This window comes from Mytilus californianus, unplaced genomic scaffold, assembly GCF_021869535.1.
Source record: "Mytilus californianus isolate M0D057914Y unplaced genomic scaffold, xbMytCali1.0.p SCAF_6, whole genome shotgun sequence".
NCBI lineage: Eukaryota > Metazoa > Mollusca > Bivalvia > Mytilida > Mytilidae > Mytilus > Mytilus californianus.
Window position 1 is genome coordinate 76,710,545 of NW_026262712.1, and position 21,532 is coordinate 76,732,076.

A 21,532-nucleotide genomic window follows, 5' to 3' on the forward strand; every position below is an offset into this window, starting at 1 on the left:
CTAGTGCAATGCCAAAATAAAAGAAACGACAGGCAGTAGGATAGTTTGGATGTAACCTTATAATAAATATGTATAATGTTATCTATCGATAAAGCAATCTCTATATAGAAAATGAACGTGGATGTGTATTTATACACATTCGAAAAGAATACAAATTAAGTTATGTTTTAATTTGTTGATGACAAAATCGATATTTGTGCCAATGTAAACAATATTCAAAGATATTATTACAACATTAATAAGATAACCTTTACTAATAAGTTTGTTTTAAGGTTCGATCACATAGTGATTTCCGGGCTTTTAGTACAATACTACCGTAAAATTTAGGATGTAAAATACCGTTCTTAATAATTTTTCTACAGGTACAGCCAAATTTGCTAATCAAATCTTTGTATCTATGAAAGAATTTAGTAAAAGTTTTAAGTAATTTATGGTAACGAAATCCCTGACTTAATAATTTACCAGTGATGCATTGATTACGTTCGTTAAAATCTATGACATCACTACTCACACGGGCATAACGAACGAGTTAGGATATATAAACACCGTATGATAGAGCCAAAGGAACATCGCCGTCTTAAAAAGGAAAATTAATAATAGGGAATGAAAAATCTTCTCTTTTGTCGTTAATTTTAGTATGGAGTTTCCCTTTGGAAATTGAAATGTCTAAATCTAGAAAAGGACTATATGTCTACTATCATAGACATTTTCGTCAGCGTAAATTTTATACAGCAATGCCATGGTGTTGTTAAATTTGTTCAGAATTATGACTCAGAAAAAATGCAAGAATCTTATCAGTTTTGGTTCAAGCTATAATGGATGAGCAGTGTTTATAAACCCCCAGAAGAAAATGACTAAACGTTTTTTTTAAGTTTTAAAGGAAAAATATTATTTTGAAGGAATCAAATAACTTTGTTTATATTTTTGGTTTAAATAGAAGTAATGCCAAGAAATATCAGTTTGCTCAAGGCAAATCTAGTGCAAACTTACTGTGCATTGTAACACTATTGATGTATCTCACATCTGTCGGAAGGCCATATGGATGTCATGGATTTAAAAACAAATGTCTTTCCTTGTTTATTTTATAATCAATAATTCTGTCAAGGTATTTCTATGATGTCATAAAATTGGATAATCACTTCCGCTGATAAACTTCGACTATCTTTTTTCAATAGTCCTTCCCTAATGACCCGATTAAAAAAGTTGTACACAGATATTTTGTGGTGCTCCAATTAGTGTAGGAATTTACTGACAAGAAAGAAAAAAAAGAAAGATGTACATGTTTTAGCCCTTCCGGAAGTATACACTTATAAGGAAGGGCACATAACTTCCTAATGCTCGGAAAATTTGAGAATGAAGCGAGTTCGTCACGAACAAATAGGTGGAATAGTTCAACATTATTTGAAAAGGAGACAGTATTTGGTAATATGAATTACTTTATGACTGTTCAAAATAATGTAAAAGACAAATAAAATCTCATTGTACATGTAAACATTTACTGGAAGGATAACAGTCCTCAACCGGCATAATTTTCAGGCATGTCACACTAACAGTTTCTCCCCAGAAGAATTTTACACTGTGGTCCAAAAGACTTAATTTCGCCGTGACAGCATAAGGTCAATTTACACACAGGATATAGTATTCCGTTCCATCCTGGATTCAACCCTGTGACCCCTTGCACAGTAAGCCACCACTCTATTGACATAAAGAAGTACTCCACTAGCACAGTTAATGAAGGGTGAGAAGGGGAAGCACTACTACACCTCCCCCACCTCAAGAGTCACTATACTATAGGCTGTGGCAAAATAGCCTCTAAGATTTTACTGGCTTTGCCTTTGGAAAAATAGCTTCATTAGTGCTATTTTGTCAGCTCAGGCAAAATAGGGATTTATGTAAAGTTTTGCTTCTTTGCCGGTCTTACTTCAGATTTTTTTCAGAATACATGAAATAAATATTTATTGGAAATTATTTATATGCACAAATGACACATGAATGATATGTATAGCTAGATGTCCATAACAATAAAGACTGCCCTGAACAGTATCCTCGTCAAACGGGTTTTCATGCTATTAAGAATACATTGTGACGTTACAATTTCCATTGAAAAAGCATGCATAGTACAAATTCATATGACGTATGAAAACATATGATCTGACCATATATGTAATATTCTTCCATTACTAGCTATGTTTTTATTGTATTTGTATTTAATTAAGGAAATAGTCAAAGGTTGGAAAAAATAAAATATGGATTGTCTAAAATTGAATTTAACAAATAATGTGTACTTGTCTACTTTGGAGATACATGAACATGTAGTGTTAAATTCCTATTTATATATTTAGAATGAGGATGTATTTGTTTTTTCTCTTCAGGCACCAGAACAACAAACTAGAAAAGAAACAAAATTGACACAAAATGTGGATGACATGGCCTTCAAGAATTTACTGAAAAGTGAATCCTCATCAGAAAATATGTTATCTCTTAGTAGTCCTTCAGGGGAAGCAAATCATTCTGAACATCAGTTTAACAGGTTTATGTATTGATGTTTTATTTTAGACAAAAAAGTAATACATATATTTCTGCTGTGTTAACAGAAAACTGATAAAACTAGTTATGCACTTTATTTTTATAATTTTTGTATAGATTTTTCTACAGGTTTCTTCAGGGAAACATTCAAAAAAAGCATGTTCCTAAAACATTAATATTACTTAAATATAAGCACTCCAAGTAAAGGAGATGTGGTACATTGTATGATAGCCAATGAGACAACTATCCACCAGTGACCAAAGGTCAAAAGTCATTGTGTCTGCTTGACAATTTACAAACAACTGACTTTATTCTTATGTGCATAATCCAACCCGGTCTAAAGAAATATATTGATTTTATCATTTGACACATTTATCTTAGCTGTCATAAGGAAAACCATCCCCATTTATAGAATATTCATCATTTTGCTCAACGTACTGACATAGATTTTATGCCCAACAAATGACATTACCTAAAACCAAAGTTTGACAAAAAGATAACGATTGAAATCAAGCATATTGTAAGCACATAAATCACAATTGTGCAAATAGCAACGACCATTTGATACAAATTAAGTTCATGTTGGTTTGCTTTATATTGTAACACATTTATATTTATGAATCTTTTATTTGTTATTACTTAAAGTACATTAGAACTTAAATTGAATATCTGTGAAATTGTTCAAGTTTAAAACATATGAATGAGAGCTACATTATTGATAAAAGTTCAAAAATTTATTACAGTTGAAAAATGTATTATATGACAAATTCACAATGCAATAAATATTTAATGTTTCAGATTTAGAAAGTATATCAATGATTCCCCTGAGCCATACAGACAAGATTTACAGCAAATTTTACTTCCTGTTTTTGTGCAGCTATATTTAGAGCTTTTGTTTAATAATCACAAAGTACAAGGTAACAGCCATTGAAAAAAAATTGTGCATTAAATATTTGACATTTTTCTGATGAATTAGAGGGTGAATCAATCAAATACAATACAAATCAATAATGATTTATTAACATCTTACCAATGTCCATTAACAATACAATACACATTTCACATTGTAAAAAATCACTTTTAAAATTGTTAATGCCATTCTAAAAAGAATTATGAGAGACAGATTTAAAAAAAGAATTAGCATATTAACTCATTCTTCAAAAGCTATTTTATTAAATATGTACATGCACCAATTATTTTTTAAATAGATCAATGTCCTATGAAGGCAGAAATTTTAAATTTAAGTGAATTAAATTTTATATGTTTGAAGAGGACTGCTTGGTAAGTGTTGGTATGTTCTTATATGAATTTATAGGTATACATTTATGTATGTTTCAGCAAACAAGTTTTACAGTAGGCATACCAAGCTATTTGATCATAATGTGAAAAACAAAGCAACAGTAGAGCAGATCTATAAACTAAGTACAAGGGCTGATATGTTATCATGTAAAGAAGTGACAGACTGGAGGTAATCATTTTTTTTCCAGAATAAACAGCAATTTAGAGCATAATTTGTTTTTATACGACCGCAAAAAAATTTTTGTGGTCGTATATTGGTATGACGTTGGCGTCGTCGTTGTCCGGCGTCGTCGTCCGAAGACGCATTAGTTTTCGCACTCTAACTTTAGTTTAAGTGAATGGATCTCTATGAAACTTTACCATAAGGTTCAATACAACAAAAGGAAGGTGGGGATTGATTTTGGGGGTTATGGTACCAACAGTTAAGGAATTAGGGGCCAGAAAGGGGCCAAAAATAAGCATTTTCTAGTTTCCAGACAATAACTGTGGAAAGATGTATGGATCTCTCTGAAATTATACTACAAGTTTCCATACCACAAAGGGATGGTTAGGATTTGCTTTGGGGGGTTATGGCTCAAACAGTTTAAGAATTATGGGCAAAAAAGGGGGAAAAACAAGGTTGTCCTGGTTAATGGACAAATACTTTAGTACAAAACATAATTTAAAGCAGTGTAAGGGAGATAAATCAAATACATCATTGAAATTATCTCCCTTACACTGCTTTTAAATTATGTATAAAGTAATGGTTAATGAACAATTAAGATAATTTAAAACAGTGTAAGGGAGGTAATCCAAATACAACGTTTTGGTTACTTCCCTTACACTGCTTTTAAATTGTGTTTAAAGAAATGCATATTTATAAAGGAAGACCAGTAAAAATATCTGCAAATGTTGCATCTTTTTTTTTTACAACAAAATCCATATGAAAGATTTGACACTATATTTTAAATTATATTATAAAATAGATTAAGTTAGCACTATGGTAAATTTAAATGGGTAATTATGGTTGCAAACTCCATTGGAAATTTGAATTGAGATTATGACCATATCTTGAGGGAAAGAATTTTTTGGGGAAAAGAAGGGGGGGGGGGTTTAAAGAAATTGTGGGGGGTCAATTTTTTCTCATTTCAGATTTCAGAAATTAAAAAGAATTATTCTTCAAATATTATTTTTTTTTCAAATTTCAAATATTGAAAAATTTCAAGAAGTAATCTTTAATTGGACAGTATGGCGCATTAGATTTGTAAAATCTTTGACCACATTTATTTATTTGTTATGCCGAATCTAACCGTGTATTTAGATTTTTAATTTTGGGTCCAGTTTTCAAATTGGTCTACATTAAGGTCCAAAGGGTCCAAAATTAAACTTTGTTTGATTTTAACAAAAATTGAATATATGGGGTTCTTTGATATGCTGAATCTAAACATGTATTTAGATTTTTGATTTTTGGCCCAGTTTTCAAGTTGGTCCAAATTGGGGTCCAAAATTAAACTTTGTTTGATTTCAACAATAATTGAATATATGGGGTTCTTTGATATGCTGAATCTAACCATGTATTTAGATTTTTTATTTGTGGCCCAGTTTTCAAGTTGGTCCAAATTGGGGTCCAAAATTAAACTTTGTTTGATTTCAACAAAAATTGAATATATGGGGTTCTTTGATATGCTGAATCTAACCATGTATTTAGATTTTTTATTTGTGGACCCCGCTATCAAATTGGTTCATATTGAGGTCAAAAGGGTCCAAAATTAAACTTTGTTTGATTTCAACAAAAATTGAATATATGGGGTTCTTTCATATGCTGAATCTAACCATGTATTTAGATTTTTGATTTTTGGGCCCCGTTATCAACTTTGTCCACATTGAGGTCAAAAGGGTCCAAAATTAAACTTAGTTTGATTTTAACAAAAATTGAATTCTTGGGGTTCTTTGATATGCTGAATCTAAACATGTGTTTAGATTTTTGATAATGGGCCCAGTTTTCAAGTTGGTCCAAGTTGGGGTCCAAAATTAAACTTTGTTTGATTTCAACAAAAATTGAAAATATGGGGTTCTTTGATATGCTGAATCTAAACATGTATTTAGATTTTAGATTTTTGGCCCAGTTTTCAAGTTGGTCCAAATGGGGGTCCAAAATTAAACTTTGTTTGATTTCAACAAAAATTGAATATATGGGGTTCTTTGATATGCTGAATCTTACCATGTATTTAAATTTTTTATTTGTGGGCCCGCTATCAAATTGGTTCATATTGAGTTCAAAAGGGTCCAAAATTAAACTTTGTTTGATTTCATCAAAAATTGAATTATTGGGGTTCTTTGATATGCCAAATCTAACCGTGTTTTTAGATTTTTAATTTTGGGTCCCATTTTTAAATTGGTCTACATTAAGGTCCAAAGGGTCCAAAATTAAACTTAGTTTGATTTTAACAAAAATTGAATTCTTGGGGTACTTTGATATGCTGAATCTAAACATGTGTTTAGATTTTTGATTATGGGACCAGTTTTCAAGTTTGTCCAAGTTGGGGTCCAAAATTAAACTTTGTTTGATTTCAACAAAAATTGAATATATGGGGTTCTTTGATATGCTGAATCTAACCATGTATTTTGATTTTGGACATTGGACCATAATAGGTAAATTAAAAAAATTGAAGTTCTTAGACCACATTCTCTCTGTGTCAGAAACCTATGCTGTGTCAAATATTTAATCACAATCCAAATTCAGAGCTGTATCAAGCTTGAATGTTGTGTCCATACTTGCCCCAACTGTTCAGGGTTCGACCTCTGCAGTCGTATCAAGCTGCGCCCAGCGAAGCATTTTATTAATTTACTGAATAAAAGATTGACTGTATTGGTAAATGGATGCTGGATGTTCAATGGCAAATATTACATGCATAAAAAATTGCATGGGGTCATCTTGAAAATGCAGTAAGTGTGAGCTTTTGCTTCATGTTCATAGCTTCACTGTGGTTTTGATATGAAAACCAGAAATAAAATTACTTTTCTGTACTTTGTTTATATTGTACTTGAAAGGATTTAAAATGTGTATAATATATATATAAGTACGTCTGAACCAGTGACAACTCTACAACAGATTTATCCATCGGATCACCAGCAGTGATGGTGATACATGGCTGTGTACATATATATATATATTTTCATAAACAATACTGAAACTGACCGTGTGGGACCCTCATGGGTTGTCAAGGTCATTAAACTCCCCTGTAGTAGTAACAACACTGCACATGTGTATTAAACACAAAATATCTTGTAGTCTTTGCAGAGGATTACGAACCCTGTGAAGAAAAAAAATATGTGATTTAGCTATGGTACAGTGGTGATAATTAAAAAAGAAATCTACTATTGTTGACCATTCAGCAGTTTTAACCTACTGTAACCTTGAAAGATCAAGAACATCATATCACCACTGCTACATTATATAAATAATTTTGTTTCAGATTTTTAGAAAATGATGCAGTCAATTTTCTTTTACCATTGACCAGACTTCCAACCTGCATTCCGAACTCGGTTTCGTATTTTACATACTTAAAGTGAATGTTAGTATGCTCATACATTGGTAAAAGAAAGACAACTTCAGCGTTGCAAATGTACATTTTAAAATAACAGATGGTGTTGTCTCCCTTCAATATGTCTTGTTGTGTACAAAATGGCGGTCATTAACCTTCGTGACCGTCGGACAATTTTCAATCCTATTGTTCGAAATACAACTGGAACAGAATTAAATTTGTAATTTTCATTCTTTAATTTCTTAACCTGTCAGCATACCTGCCAACTTGCACGATTCAGGCATGAAATACTCGATTTTGACCCTTGTCACGATTGCACGATTGTGATCGTGTAAAAACCTCTAAACCACGATTTTGTTAAATCCTACTGTTCCCAAATTTTTCCCAAGGGAGACAACTGTGATCAGCCAATCAAAATCGTTGTTTCTCCTGATCTTTGGGTATTGAAAACTGCAAATGTGCTAAATTTTGAACTTGTTAGGAACTCAGAATATTGTAGAAATCGTGATCATGGCAGACCAATTTTCAATTACAAGAAGGTTCTTACACAGCTTAAGAAGTAAATCATGACTGATTGACAAAGTTCAAAGATACAGTTCAACCATAAACATAATAAACTGTAGCTAATGGACAAATTTTACACTTATGGTAACAGATCATACATGTTGTCATTCTTGAAATTAAATTAACAAATCAATTAAATTACAATGTTCTATCTTTTAATTTTCATAAGGAATCAGATATATTTCCTTCTTTGTGCATATTTTTATATTTGAAAAGTCAACAATCACTTTAATATTCCTTTGACCAATAATCTGATAATCCACCTTTAAGGTTCATCTAATATACACCAACAAAAATGGCTGTGTTTACCCCATGAAATTTTCTCTGAATGCAGACAAAACTGTGTAATTCTAATAGTTTTAAATCCTGGCAGCACCTGGCCACAACTCCTCTTTTTCCTGTGGTACCTGAAAACAATAAACCGGTTTGGTACATTGTTGAGGTCTGAAAGTGACTTATAACTGCCAACAGCCACATTATTTGGACTCTGGTAGATAGTACATCAGACTGTTATCTCATTGGCAATCACACCCCATCTCCTTATTTTGTTACGCGTCAATTATTTGAAATAAATGACTACGGTACTAAACATTAAAACATTTGAAAAAAAATAATTTTGCAATAATTTATGTTGTCATTTTAAGATTTCAGTGTAAGCTTGCTTACTACAGGCTCTTCACAATGAAATTAAGTTGTATAAATGGTGTCACTTTGTTTGTAATTGTGAAACTAGTATAACAATACTATTGTCTAAATCTACAGAAATTGATCATGTTTAGGTAACTGAAATAACAATGTGATTACGTCACTAGGTCACCTGTAACTTATCTCTTGAATAAGGACTATGTTGGGTATAAGAGCTTTCTTACTACAGCCTCTTCATAATCATTTTGTTAAATAATTCTACAAATAAGGGAAACAAATTCACATATTACTTTGAATATTGTAGATTGTTCAGGTAGTCTTGAGCTATTTCTTTGTACAGCAGAACAACTAGTAGTTATTTTCACTTCACACACATATATATATATCTTGACAAACAAATAAAAACGTTATAGTTTGTGGAAACAATTCATATCTATTCTATCAGTTACCCTACCTACCATAAACTGAACGTCGCCTAAGATTCAGTAGGTAAATTAAGTAAAAATCAAGACTTGCATCAAAAATATCCCAATATGAGAGACAATCGCGTCATTTTTACTTAGAGCTTTCAGCTCTTTGATTTTAATTTTTTTTGGTATAATGATACACTGTATTTTAATAATTATTGGTTTCTGTTTTTTTTTTATCAAGCTATCTACTGGTAGATAGAATAACATAAAAATATTTGATTTTATACAGGATAATGCTAACACACTGATTGTTTCTATTGACATTTGCGAATTTAAGATAAAAGCTCTACAATAAGAATTTGAAATTTTGCTACGATGCTCAGTGTGTATTTGGTGTGAAACAAGATGGAGCATGATAATGTTTATCTTGCAATCAACCTTTCAAATACAGGTGTACAGATTACATGAAGGGATATATTTATAGTATACATACAAGTCTAAATTGAAAAAAAACGTTCAAACCTATGATTGCATTGGATAAAAACCGCAATTTTTATACGTGTGCATGCAAAACAAATTTCTTGTTAGAGGGGTCTAAATACAGCACAAACAACATTTTCCAAAAGACCAAAAAAGTGAAAAAGTATATTTTAACAAAACGCATTTGACTAACAGGTCGAACAACAAATGTTCTTAAATCCTGCTGACTGCCATTGGCGATTGAAAAAATAAATGGATCACAAGGTGTAATAAATGGATCTTAACTATAAATTTAATACCAAACAGAAAACAATAAACTTGCGGCAAAGATGGTATACCACAAACAAAGGTGCAAATATTTTTTGTACACCATATCCGGATTTCTACAATTAATGTCTCTTCAGTATATATAGTATACATATATAGTCTCCTGGTATCCTGCTTATGTTGCGAGCAAACAGTTATATTTAAATTACTGTTAATGTCACAGTTTAATTTGGGTTGTTCATCACAGTCCTGGATTTAAGTCATGTTAATTTCATTCTTTCTTTTACTAAAGCTCTAAATTTGATATTTTTCTACAATGTACGAATATTCTATATATTTAGGTAGTTGAATTCCTCGTCTTTGATAGTCATTGAATAACTTTATTACACAACCAAATGCTATACATACTAAAAATAAACTATGGATTTTACACTACAAAAATAAAAATGATTCTGCTTAAACTTTTAATGCAGATTATCAAATATAGTCTCTTTTCATGCAGATTACTTCTAGCAGACATTTTGTTGAATGCATAATAAATATGACCAATCAGAATAATCTTGTGTTTTACAGGGACAATAAATACCAAATTAAGATGAGTGAAGAAGCTCTAGATTATATTAGAAGATATATTAAGGTAAACTTAATGTTTAATGGATGAATTGTAGTTGAAGTGGGTAAATTTTTCCTAAATATATTGTTTTACCTAAACAACAACAACTTTTGCTTAGCCTTTCATCACCAAATGAAAATTTATGCGCCATTGTTATTTTTCCCACAAAAGACATGAAGTGAAAAGTATACAAAAATGTGTAATGTGTTTTTTATGGATGTTTGCTTGTCTAATTTTCAAATCTTTGCCTAATATTTTGTCTCTTTTTGTCTCCTTGTTATCTGGGCATTGAAGAAAAAAATCTCAGGATTACAATTATACATTTATGTCAAAATATGCACCTTAAATACACTTCTGACAAAATCTTTTTGAATTCTTTTCAAAACACATCAATATGAATAGTATTGTTCCCTCGAGGTCTATTTACAGCTCATAATCGATACACTTATACATAGTTCTGTATCTTGAACAGATGATTTACTTATATATTACATTGCCAACAGGGACCTAGGTGGCCAAGTGATCTAAGTAGTTGAACAACTGTATCACTAGCCTGTCAACATTGAATTTGGGAGTGTGAACTCTGCATGGGGCAGATGCACTAGACTCTAATTATAATAGACAAGAATTGTCAGTCTTTCTGCCGAAGGAAGGTGGTTCTCTTGGGCACTCTGGCTTCCTTCCACAAAATAAAAACTGACTCCCACGAAGTAGCCAATAGTGTTGAAACTGTGTTAAACATCAATCAGTTAAACAATAAATACATTGCCAAGAAGGACTACAGAATCTAAGGCATCTCTGTATAAAATGTAGATATATTATTTTTCAGCAAGAAGAAAACACAATGATTGTACAAGTATTTAACAAATATGTTAAGGTAGAGGGTATGTATGTTTATAAATATATTTTGTGATTTACTTTATCATTTGATACCTACTTCTCGAATGAGTTCATGGTTTCCAGAACACAGTTATAGGTTGCACTTTGTAAATACAGCTGTTTCACAAACCACGCCTCTTTTGGGGAGATATATGATATTCATAGATATTTTGTTTTGTTTACCTACTGGTTCCCGGATATGATCTTTATGTTTCATCTCGTAGAGACATAACTTGGGAATGTTACCAGTATAAATACACATGGATAGCGGCTAAATTGAAATTTGAGGAAGACCCAAAGTGAAGAGAGGGGTAGTACAGAATTTAAGTACAAGTTTAAACTCTTAGAAGTTCGAGGCATATAAATGTTGAAAATAGGCCGCACAGCCCTATATTTTGACCGTTGAAAAAAAAGTAGTGCATTCTAGGATATAATTTTTTACGAAACTTCATAATAAAAGTGGCACAGTTTTAGCCGTAAAAGGAGTTCCTATGGGAAATTGCATTGTCTATATTTACAGAAGTTCAACCTACAGTAAATACAAGTTGATTCACTCTAGGTGATGTTGATTGAATCACTGTTGAACAGTTACGATTGTTATTGCCGTGTATGATAACAGTAATTTAAACCCGTCATATAATTTATTTGTTGAATTTATAAAAAGATTTCAGTAAATCACCAGCAGTCACTAGTTTAAAGTAGTTTAATTGTTAAAAAACCATCAAAAGTTAATTCAGTCAAAAAAGATTATGTGTACAGCAGTTGTGTCTGTCCAAATAAAAAGAAATATCCCCACAAAAATAATTATGCTTGTCCAGAAAGAAGAAATGTCATAGCTAAGAATAACTGTTCAATGAAGTTCAATTCTTCACTTGTTCTGTTTTACTGATGGGTTTTAACATTGCTTTCAGTTGAATCATACAATTGCATGGTTGTGTATTCCATCGGTTGATCAGTTTTAACACACTCGGTAAATACCCCACCTTAAACAAATACAAAGTTACTGCAAAATAACTCGTATATTAAAAGGTCACGAAAGCAATTAATTGAATGAGGATAATTTTTTATGTTTCATTGGTTAACCAAGTGATCAATGCAAATCCCTGCTTACAAGGTTTTAGTCTCTATAACATATTGCTTGAAATACATGTTTTTTAAATTTTCCTTACAGTTGCTGAACTTGAATGTAAAAATCAACAGTTGGAGTTAAAAGAAAGTAAACAAATTACAAATGGGGAAGTATTAGATCAACAGTCCTCATCCGAATCTATGAAATTGTTAAAACAGGCCATAAAAAGTGTACGGGAAGGACAACCATCTGTATCATCTATATGTTTTTATACATATATAAATGCATATCATGGGTAAGAGGATACTGTCTAGAATATATGTTTAATAGTCATCAAAATCATACAAATCTCACTATTATCACAAAAAATCTTAATAGGAAAAAAAATACTGGTAGTCATGAAAATTTTAATATTTTTTCAGTCTATTTTCGGATTTCATGTGTGGCTTTGAGCGTTCCTGATGAAGGTAAATCCAGAAAAGCGCTTCGGATGTATGAAATTATTAAATGTGTTGTTTTCAATTATTTACATCACTGGGTCGATACCTCTGCTGGTGGACTATCAGTCCCCGAGGGTATCATCAGCTCAGTAGTCAGTACTTTGGTACTGACATGGTTTATAACAAACTTTTCTAAAATTGACCGTTTATAAATTTTGAAATTATAAAGAAACTAAGGTTTCAACTCCCTCAGGCAAAGTTGACCTTAGATGGATTTGGCTATTTGTTTTAGGTATTTTTGTGATATAGCTCTTCAACTGTTTCGGTACTTATACATCCCTCGGATTTCAAATGTTTTGCTTTGAGCGTTCCTGATGAAGGTAAATCCAGAAAAGCGCTTCGGACCAATGAAATTATTAAACGTGTTGTTTTCAATTATTAGTCGTTTAAAAAAAAACCAATATACATGTATGCTAACAGAAATTAGTATACATGTATGTAAACAAAAAAATGTATATACTACAGATGTACAAAATTTTTCAATCAACTATTGAAAATAATATGTCTAATGAATATAATGAATACCCTAAGCTTTGTTTATGTTTCATTGTTATTTATAAACATATTTTTGTTAGATTAAATACCGTAACGTTGTATATTTTTGCAGGGTTTAAGATTTGGGTATTCAAATGCCAAATCAGTTTGCTAGGTTTTATTTTCGTGTTTTTCTGTCCTTGATTTTGACCTTACATGAAGATCAGATGAAGGCAAGCGTAAATTTCTCATTTTCATGATAACTGAGATTACCAATAATTTTCAATTTTACAGTGACAGTGATATTTTTGTGATTATTTGTAGACTCTGTAGCGTAGATATATCATCAGACCAGGGTATGATTAGTGCTGGATTTGAGGACTCTTCTATCAAAATATGGAGAGTATCTCCAGGCTCTCTACAAACCAAAGAAACTGACACAGATCCATCCAAACTATTCCTGGCAGCTGATTACTGGAATGTAGAATCGGATGAAAGGTTAGGTGTTACTATTGATAGCAATAAAAAAGTATTATTTCAATATTTGTTGCGTGATTCAATATTGTGTTTTAAATGCATGAATGTCTTGTGTGTGTTGTATGAAATGTGTCTTATAAATCTAATACACAATGCTTATTACCACAAAACACAGATCAAATTTGAATTTTGGTGGCGTCACTTTTACCGTTCTAGAGTTATGCCCCTTTACAAATGGAAAAATTGCTGAATTTTTTGTTTCGGTTTTCTTACTTAAGTTTGCTTCAACCAAATGTTATGAAACTTATACAAAATGCTTTATACCACAAAACTCAGATTAAGTACCAATTCAGGTAGCATCACTTTTACCGTTCTTAAGTTATGTACCTTTATAAAGTTATATGCAAGTGGGGGCATCATCTTTGTCCCATTGACACATTCTCCATTTATTTCACAATAGTTTGATCAGTATCTATTTTTCTTTCAGCTCACCAAAATATGAAGAAACTGTAACTTTAAAGGCACACAATGGTTCGGTGTATAAAACCTATTTCTTCAATCAGCTGCCATATTTGTTATCTGGATCAGAAGATGGGTCAGGTCAGTCTTTGAAAAATTAACATCCTGTTATTAAAGTATACTAGGATGTAGAATGCTTCAAAAATCAACAAAATTATTGATTTTGATCACCAAATTCACCTTATTAATGTGTTAATTTATCAACAAAGAATACACATATACATACCAAAATCATTTCATAGAATACTGCAAAAAATCTCATTTTGATTAATTATGGGGTAGTGTCATAAAGTACGTTTAAGTGAATCATGTTATAGCAAACATTGAATTTCCTCACAAAACTTATTTACTCACTATAGCATTATTTATGTATTTTGTAGTCAGACTATGGGATTTAGATGGTTTTACTAACAAAGTGTGTTACAAAGGCCATAATTATCCAGTATGGGATATAGACATCAGGTATGGACTTCTGTTTAAGAGTTAATTTTTAATCCCCTCACACTCATTCACCAGGGCAATTAGTGTTACCAATGTCAGTCATTCCTAAAACGAAAAGTTGTCAGGAATTTTTTGTTACACTGTACCTTATTCCGTTCACTATTCTGCAGACAAGAGCATTTGTGTCATCCCAACATACACACTTTTAGTTTTCTAAAATTTGTATTTTTGCCTTCTTTGCCATTCCTACAAAAGCATGAGTGTATACATTGTTTGTAGAACCATTGAAAAAAATCTGTTAATAACAGGATAACTATTGTAGCATTGTAAAACTAAGGAGGTAAATACCCGCATACTACTTTTTATTACAGTAGACTCCACCTAATCGGATATCGGCTAAACGAATATATCGGCTATTGTAATATAATTTCAAAACACAGAAAATGGACCCAGAAGTTACGAATTTACAATCTTGCAGACAAGAAGATTTTGTTTTTACTAAATAAAAGGAACTATTTCTTAATAAATTGTTGTCTTTAATCATTGTCTTCCTTTGTCATGTGAATTAGATGCCCTTTTACTTCAAATGGTTTGAATTTATTTATAAAATATGCAAGACTCAGTTGACAAGTTGACGTTGCTGTTTGGAGAATTTGGATTAAACTCTAAATGTTCACAGAATCAAAAATATAATCTAAACTGAATGTACCTCCTTCTGAATAATTTATTGCAATATAAATATAAATCCCTTTTGACAAGAGAAATCTGAATTTTGTCAGATATATTTTTTTCACATGTGCAAAAGTAACCACATGTCATGGACGCCATTTTGGATGTTTACAAATTTGTGAGGAAGCCTCTAGAACTATGACCTAAATATAAATAGTCTTCAGAAAACGTAAACTTTATGCAATAATATTTTATCAGTCATGATTATTTTCATAAATTTAAATTTGATTATTGAAAGAAATAAAATTATAACAAATACGATTTTAGTTTGGAGATTCTACACAGGCATGCTTAGATCTATTTATAGCCAAATTAGTTTACCTGTGTGATATAAATGTAAATAATAGATATTAATTTGCTTACAAAACAAATAAATACAAACTATGGATGGTAGATAATAATTCACATAAATATTTCAGGACATTTGATTTATTTTAATAAATAAAGGATTTAAAAACTGCAAACAAATTTAATCATTACATAATCAGCTGATAATTTTTTACACAAACATCATGGTGATGTAACTGATAAAAATCACTCCATCAATCCTCCAGCCCTTTCACATATTCAGCAATTTTCAGGGTTAGTAACATCTCAGGATTATATCTACTCATTATTGCAGAATATTCAATGAATAAACATTCATCGTCTAATTGAATATATCGGGTAATCGGATATTTTTAGCTGACATTTTGGGTATCCGATTTGCCGGAGTCTACTGTACAATTAAAACACTCACAAAAATTAGATACTTTGAGAAATTGGAAAGTTTGTTATATGAAGAAAATATAAGCTAATTGGTATTAATCAAAAAATAAACTATTTCTTGCAGGAAGGTAGTTTCCAAAACAAATGCAATTTCCTCCCATTGAACTGAAACATCTGCTGTTATGGAATGTTAACCACTGTACATACAGTTTGTTTGATGATAGACTTGAATGAATGAATAAAATGTTATCTTTGTTTTTGATTGAAATGCACATTTTTCTCAATGAAAACAAGTACTAGTAATAATATTAAAACTTTAATGAAATCTTACAAATTTAATTTTGTAATTTACAGAAATTAATGATTTTCTTCTGTTACAGTAATAGTAGTGACTACTTCACAAGTTGTTCCCAAGATAGAACAGCCAAGCTGTGGACAACAGACAGGATATATCCTCTAAGGTCATTTGTAGGTCATACAGCAGACATAGATGTAAGCTTATGTTTTTTTATTATAAAAGTTTTACATATGTAAATTTTTGCAAATATAATTTGACCAAGTATGCTTGTTTGTATATTGTCATTTTAATAAATGATTTTAAAGCACGCTTGGTTGTTTAATAGAATTTTATCAAATGACTTTAAAGCACTACATGTTGGATTGATAAAAGATGATGATAGATATACTATGCCTATGTCCTTTATTTCATAAGGGGAGGTAAACGTTTGCTTAAGAGAAACACTTAGATTTTTGTATTAATTTGATAATGGCAGAAGTTGCATATAAAATGGTATTCTGCATTCTTAAAAAAAAATTGTACTTCAAGACTAAATATTAATCAATCAATTTAAAGCCTACAGAAAAGTGTTCAGTATCCTGTATCCTTTAAGTAGAGACTGGAATGTTATCAATATGGTTTAGAAAACTTCTGTAAAATTTATCTAATTTTAACTGATCAGATTTAGTTTACTAATTTGCATAATGTATCGACATTAAAGACAACAACACTCATAAATTATCGCAAAATTATAGTTTTAATGGTCGACATGTTTCGTCATCAAGCATGGCGTCTTCAAGACAAGTATACATATGAAATAAAACATTGTAGTACAAATTTTGCGGTAAAACTGGAAGTAATCTTACAATTATTGTTGTTATGACGACGCTATCAATAAAAATGGAAAGTGAAAGTGAAATAAGAGTAGTTATGTTAAATGATATGCATAATGGTAAAAATTGCACATATAGATCTAGAGATTTAGAATGATAATTATACCCCTCTCTGAAAGAAAGGGATATAATTGTTTAAATCTTTTGGTCCGTTGGTCAGTCCCATGAAAATTTTGTCACACTTTTCTCAGAAACTAAAAAATCAGAGCTTCCTGAAATTTGGTATCTATCTTCATGTAAGCATGCTTTACTGTGTGATGCATTTTTAGATTCATCATTCATCCACTCCCTGTTAACAGAATACTTATATATTCTTGCACATAATGGCCATGTATCAAATTTTCGTTGCATTTTTCTCCGGAACTACAAATCAGTGCTTTCTTAAATTTGGAATCAACCTTTATGTGAGCATGCTATACTGTATAATGCTTTTTACATTCATCACTTGTCAACTTCTTGTTTAATGAGTACTTATAGAGGGTGTATCATAAGTGAGCAATATCTCACAATTCAACTTGTTATTTAAGAATTAAACTGGTTTGCATTAATTTTTTGGAAACTTTTTTTGTATTGTCATTTATCTTTCACGAATAGTTCTTATGTAGAAAATACTGATATAATGTATTTCGAGTGTTATTTCTTCAGTGTGTCAAGTTCCATCCAAATAGCAACTACATAGCAACTGGTTCAAGTGATAGAACAGTACGTCTCTGGAGTTTACAAGATGGGAAGAGCGTTAGGCTAATGCAGGGGCATAGAGGGACAATTCTGGCATTGGCATTCTCACCAAATGGACAGTATTTAGCATCAGCCGGTAATTGAATATGACAATCTAAGAATGGTTTTATTATCAAAGGGTTCATTATAAAGCAGTGATATTAAGTTTACATGATATATGTTCTATGAAAAGTAATTTATATTTTAAGTGGTTAATAGATTATCATTAAATATATTACTTTCAAATTCTTTTTTGGGGGGTGGGAAAACAATGTATTACAGATGAATTATTTCATAGGAAGAAGCAAATGTTTATCAGAAGACATGGTAGTTTCTTGCAATGTAATATGAGAAACATCTCTTCATGCAAGAAATAGATAACAGGCCACAGCCATAAGAGAAATTTATGTTTACTACTGATTTTTGCTTTTCAGGAGATGACAGAAGAATCCGTGTATGGGACTTGAACACAGGGACTTTGTTTAAAGAGCTTAGAGGTCATACAGAAACAGTGCATGCTTTGTCCTTTAACAAAGACAGTACACTACTGGCTTCAGGTTTGTCAACTTTAAGAGAAAACTGTATGTTTATTTGTTTAACTCATTGTGCATTAAATCTGGTTCTGACCAGTTGGATAAATGTTTGATAAAACACACAGTGATTAAATTGTTAAAAATGATTTCCCATTAAGATCTATTCTGAAAATTACACTCAAAGTTTTCATTAAATTATTCTAGTAATACATTTTAAGTCTCTATACTAATGATTATGATTTTTATCCTCTCTTGTTCGTTAAAATATGAATCTTTGAAATATAATAATCAGCATATGACTATGGTAGAATCTATATTTCTATCTATGTTATATTATTATTTAATGGGATAAAGAGCAGGAATAAAACCATTGTTACAATGATGAAGGGTTGCACAGGCAATTTCTCACGTGAATTTCACTTTAATCTCACATGAAATTCACTTCAAACGAGCTTAAACCTGAAACCCGCGTGAAAATTTTCATGTGAATTTCACATGAACTTATCAACAAAAAAATAAAGTGTTTTTCTAGATTTTAATTTTATTTGAAAATTCAAATGTTATTTAACATTTGAATTACTTCATTGAGAAAATTCATGTGAGTTTTACATGATTTTCACATGATTTTCACATGAGATTCTTGTGAAACTCATGTAAAATCAGTTCACATGAGTTTCATGTATAAGCTCGATTTTGAAGTTCATGTGAAATTTCCCTTTGTATTTCCCAATATATTTTCAGAATCAATACCCACTTTATATCCCTCTTCTCTACAAATATCATGTAGCAGGCTATTTTGGTTGGTGCAAAAATTCTGCTATTTGGAATTTGAAAAGACTACAGACAGTTTTAGTGTTTTTTGAATTTTGCAAATACAGCAATAAAATTTAAATTTGATAACCTGCATATTTTTTGAGTTTTGGGTTTCTTCTCAATGAGACATTTACTTTAATATTATAAAATTTTTCAAATTACCATGAAAGTTTACCAGCCAATTAACACCTATTGGTTATTTTGTTCAAATAAAGGAGTTGTATCCATATTCAGACTATCAAGAATGTAATCAATTCCATCAACATTTGTATATCTTTAGGTGGAATAGATTGCTGTATTAAGGCATGGGATGTCAGGAAAGGTGTCAACAATAACAACACTGTGTAAGTAAACAATTATCACCTCAGGTGAATATCTACAATGACCTCATTTGAAGGTGCAGTGTTTAAAACCTGTTAACTTAATATCATGAACATGTAAACATCACATATACAAATAAGAAGATGACAAATGATTGCCAATGAGACAACCATCAGTCAGAGACCAAAGTGGGAGGATGTAAACAACTTAAAGCATTGTTTGTCCTTTAACAATGAGCAAATCCCATACTGTATATTTAGCTATAAAAGGCTTTGCCATGACAAATTCAAAATAGAAAACCAACAGCGTGATTTATGCTGAATACAAACAAACAAACAAGGCAGAAAGCAACCAAGAACAACCACTCAATTACAGGCTGGTGATTTGGGATAGACACATAAAGATGGTGTTAAACATGTTTGTTCATGTTAAAACAGTATGACCTATATATTATGATAAAGTAAAAAAAGTAGTTCATAATAATATTTTAATGACTTCAGTTACTTTTCATAGTTACCGTATTGATTCTTGATCTACAGTAAATCAAATATGATAGAATCTTGGAACTTTGTTCTGGCTGCTAAGCCTTGTTTGACAACAAACAGAAAGACATTTTACTCCACAAAGAATGCTTATTTTGGTGCAAATTTGTTCCTTTTTTCAGTGTGGATGGACATACAAGTGCAGAATTGATAGGAAGTTACCAGACTAAATCTGCAACAGTCATATGGTTAAATTATACCAAGCACAATGTTCTACAGGCAGCAGGGGCCATATAATATCCATCAGATATCTGACATGACAGGTATGGTTAGGAGTCTACAGGAAGCAGAGGATGTATAACATCCATTAGATACATGACATGAAAGGTATGGCTAGGAGTCTACAGGTAGCAGGGACTGTATAACATTCATTAGATACCTGACATGACAGGTATAGCTAGGAGTCTACAGGTAGCAGGGGCTGTATAACATCCATTAAAAACCTGACATGACAGGTATGGCTAGGAGTCTACAGGAAGCAGGGACTGTATAAAAATATCCATTAAAAACCTGACATGACAGGTATAGCTAGGAGTCTTCAGGAAGCAGGGACTGTATAATATCCATTAAAAACCTGACATGACAGGTATAGCTAGGAGTCTTCAGGAAGCAGGGACTGTATAATATCCATTAAAAACCTGACATAACAGGTATAGCTAGGAGTCATTTACAAGGTGTAGGAATTCGTCTGGAATAAACAGAAACACAGGAAGCATATGGTGAATATCTATAATGCCAACCAAAGAAGGCATCAATGGAGGATCGAAATTGGATTATTATCTTACATATCTGAATTAATGTTTAAGATGATTTGATACACAGGAACTTGTCAAAGGGCAATTAAAGACAGCAAAATTATAAGTAAACTAAAAATAAGAAAAGATTTCATATTATGAAAACCATGGACCTTATAAAATGCCTACAGTTTGTCTAAATACAGCATTAAAGTGGTTGATATACAAAGGAGAAGGTTCAACAAGGCCCAAATTTCTCGTATGAATTTATATTTAGTCTATGCAGAATGTGCAATAGTGAACATACTTTTTTTATTTCAAATTTTAGTAACTGGAATAATAAACTATCTTTTAAAGGGAGATAACTCAATAGATATTAATTTATTTCTTCAATTCTGTGGAAAAAATTATGATGAGTTACAAGTCCAATTAATTTGATTAAGAACAGGTTAAATTTCAAAGATGCATGTTTAATCCATTTGATTTCCAACAGTTTTTGAGTGTTTCACATGCATATGTTTCATGAATTAATATGGTGTATCATGTTGTAATAATTTTATAAGATACCGATAGGTAAA

General features: G+C 31.2%; 1 protein-coding gene across 1 annotated transcript; it reads left to right on the plus strand.

Moving 5' to 3' along the window:
• The first annotated feature begins 1,308 nt into the window (after window positions 1–1,308).
• LOC127704870 (TAF5-like RNA polymerase II p300/CBP-associated factor-associated factor 65 kDa subunit 5L) lies at window positions 1,309–20,556 on the plus strand. The gene is made up of 15 exons (XM_052209100.1): window positions 1,309–1,422; window positions 2,373–2,530; window positions 3,325–3,443; window positions 3,865–3,994; window positions 10,289–10,352; window positions 11,158–11,212; window positions 12,379–12,571; window positions 13,575–13,748; window positions 14,215–14,327; window positions 14,627–14,708; window positions 16,505–16,616; window positions 17,940–18,108; window positions 18,446–18,568; window positions 19,638–19,701; window positions 20,343–20,556. Exons 1-15 carry the CDS (start codon window positions 1,354–1,356, stop codon window positions 20,455–20,457), a joined length of 1,740 nt encoding a protein of 579 aa, XP_052065060.1. The 5' UTR covers window positions 1,309–1,353; the 3' UTR covers window positions 20,458–20,556.
• Window positions 20,557–21,532: the final 976 nt, after the last annotated feature.